At 35.0% G+C, this 2,823-nt stretch overlaps 1 protein-coding gene across 1 annotated transcript in view; it reads right to left on the reverse strand.

Annotated features, from left to right (window-relative positions):
- DST (dystonin) overlaps positions 1-2,823 on the reverse strand; it is a 504,672-nt gene that overhangs the window by 247,981 nt on the left and 253,868 nt on the right. The window contains 1 exon segment of the mRNA XM_012002056.1: positions 1,111-1,200. Within this exon segment, the coding sequence (XP_011857446.1) occupies positions 1,111-1,200 (90 nt within the window).

A 2,823-nucleotide genomic window follows, 5' to 3' on the forward strand; every position in this document is an offset into this window, starting at 1 on the left:
ATGTCCATCAAATACCTATTGCCAACAGGTGTGGTTTAAAGCAGAAACTTAAATACTAAAAAAATTTCCCTAAGTTCTTTCATAAAAAGCAATAAATAGTTGCCATGTTTGAAATATCACTTCCAGAAATTGAATGAATTTGCACAAAAATTTGTAGACTTGTAAAATTTCTATGTTTATATACAATGTATATAAAATTGTTTAACTAAAATGCCATCATGTACTTTAAGTCTGTTTAATTACCATGCAGTGCACAGTAATGTATACATAATTCAATCATTTTTAGCTCTCTGAAGGTAATTTAAAGAGAAAATATTTCCTTTGTCCAGTTTTTTGGTACACACACATCTATCTCAATGTGGGTTTTGGTCCTTTCTATGCTTTCTAAAAAGGAGCCTGAACCCAGGAGTTACTTCTCTATCAGGTTAGCGCTCACCGCATGGGAACGGCTAGGTTAGTCAAGTTATGGGGGCGACACCTACCCCCTTATCCTCATCCTCCACATCCTCATGCTGTTCATATTCGCATGCTTCTGTTGCACTCACCAATCGTAAGGTCTTCAAAAAATCTCGCTCCCTTGGCTAATGAATATAACAGACAGAAGATAGGACAGCAAAGACACAAGACAGACCAGAAATGAAAAGAAGAGCATGAACAGAACATAATGAAGGAGAACAGGTAACAAGAAGGGGAAGTAATGTTCACAAAAAGAAAAAAAAAAAAAATGACACCTGCGGAATGGGTTAGATCATTTTTCAGAAAGCAATGTTTATTTTCTTGCTATTTGTAAGTCTTTTAATATGTGGTTATATTATGCATCCAACTTCTGCTAAGCAAAAAAACCCAAAGGTAAAAAAGAAGCAAGAACAAAAATAGTATTTTAATTATAGAACTGATTATATAAGTGAAGTAATCGAAGTGCTTCAATCTCAAATTCACGTCATTTGAAGTTTGAAAATGCTTAGGAATCTAACCAAAACTTCTTTTTCAGGCAGAATTCACAGCTCAAAAGATGAATGTTGCAAAAATCTGAATAGTCTGCACTGAAAACACACTGGTCCTATGCAGAAAAGATTACACGTTCTTCAAAATAAGAAAGTTAAAACTTACCAAGGTATCTCCTGAAAGAACCTCTAAAAGAGAAATCAAATTGTGTCCATCCCTTAAGTCTTCATAGAGATCATTCACATGCTTTCGAACCTACAAAGAGAAAAGCAAAATTTGGGGTCCGAGAACTCAGAATCATCCTAAAAAGGAGACAAGTAGAAAACATTCCTCACATGGTATTCATTCACACACTTATTTTTAAATTTTTAAAACGCTTATTACTTAAAAACTAAATTTAATTTAAAAACTTTAAAAAGTGAATTTCACATTAATAATTCAAAAAGAAAATTCAAATTATTACATTTTTAATACACTAGAAAAAACATAAGCCTGGACTACTACATGGGGTTACAATTCTTCAAATACGGGCAATGCCCTGACTTTATTCATGATTCCCGATACAGCGGCCAGTGCCACCTTAACAAGAGGGTAGAGTTTTCACCCCCGCAGTTGAACTTCTAGCCCAAAACAGGATCAAGGATGCAGAGGAACATTTTTAGAAATCCATAGACGTGAGCTGGGTGAAGGGTACACGAGACTCTACATATCATTTTGTCAATATCCTATGAGCCTATAATTATTTCAAAAAAATTTTTTGAAATCCATCCGTGTCAGGTTAGAAGGCCTCTGTCCAAACCCTCCTCTGCACAATATAAGTCTTCTTATAATGGAAGATTTTCGTAAATAGCACAAAATCAACAGTCAACCTACAACAGCTTCCTCCGTTCCACAGGCCTGATTTAGAAGTCTGTGATTTTAGAACCCAAACCATCAAAGATTTCCCAAAAGCTTTGTTCAGCCTGCCAAGTAGGGATAGCTCTAGTAACCACGTGGCCCACTACAAGGTTTGTGTTGGACAGACACATGTCAAAGCAGGCTATTAAGATTACTGCTCCACAGTGGGCTGGTACATTTCCATTTTCTCACCTTTCAGTAATTCTGGGCTGCTCCCATGAAAGAAGACAAAGAACTGGGCCAGAAAGAAGCAGGAACCAGAATCCCGCCTACGTCACCCATGGCACAAGCCCTGTATACAAATGAATCCAACTCCTTTGCACCTCCAAAATGTCAAGTGAATATATAGCACAAAGTAATGAAAAGATCTAAACTTATGATCAAAACTATATACACAAACACAAACACAAGAAGAGGCCTAATGTAAACTGGAAGCAAACTTTTATGGTAAGTCTCTCAGTTCTGAAAAATAGTTTAAATCCCATAAAATTGTATTATCTTAATTGACTCTCCCTATATATATATGTTTTACAGTATCTTTTGTTAGTGTCAGAAAATGTTTTTGATTGATGAAGAAAAAGTTCCCTTAGGAATTTCTTATCAAATTTACCAGCTTTTACATACAGTGTTCTGGCACTATTTACGTAAGTCACAGAACCTTTTAATATTCAATTACCCATCTAGGCATAATTAACTACAAATAATATAAATACTAAGCTTAGGCTCAATAGCTCTACCACAAAGTAACTGTTCATGTCAATAGTACCATTGAAATGACAGCAAAACTGAAGGCGAATCAAATTACTTTTAACCAAGTCTCCATCTTTACAAATTGACATTTTATTTTGATTTCCTAATTCCCAAGGAGTATCAGTTGAATCTCTGATGACATAATACCAACGTAAGACAAAGTATAAAAACACTTTATTCCCCCCCAAAAATGTTATAACACATTTTAAGCAATCCTTGTTTAGAAAATCC

The sequence above is a fragment of the Mandrillus leucophaeus genome, unplaced genomic scaffold (genome assembly GCF_000951045.1).
Source record: "Mandrillus leucophaeus isolate KB7577 unplaced genomic scaffold, Mleu.le_1.0 Scaffold676, whole genome shotgun sequence".
NCBI lineage: Eukaryota > Metazoa > Chordata > Mammalia > Primates > Cercopithecidae > Mandrillus > Mandrillus leucophaeus.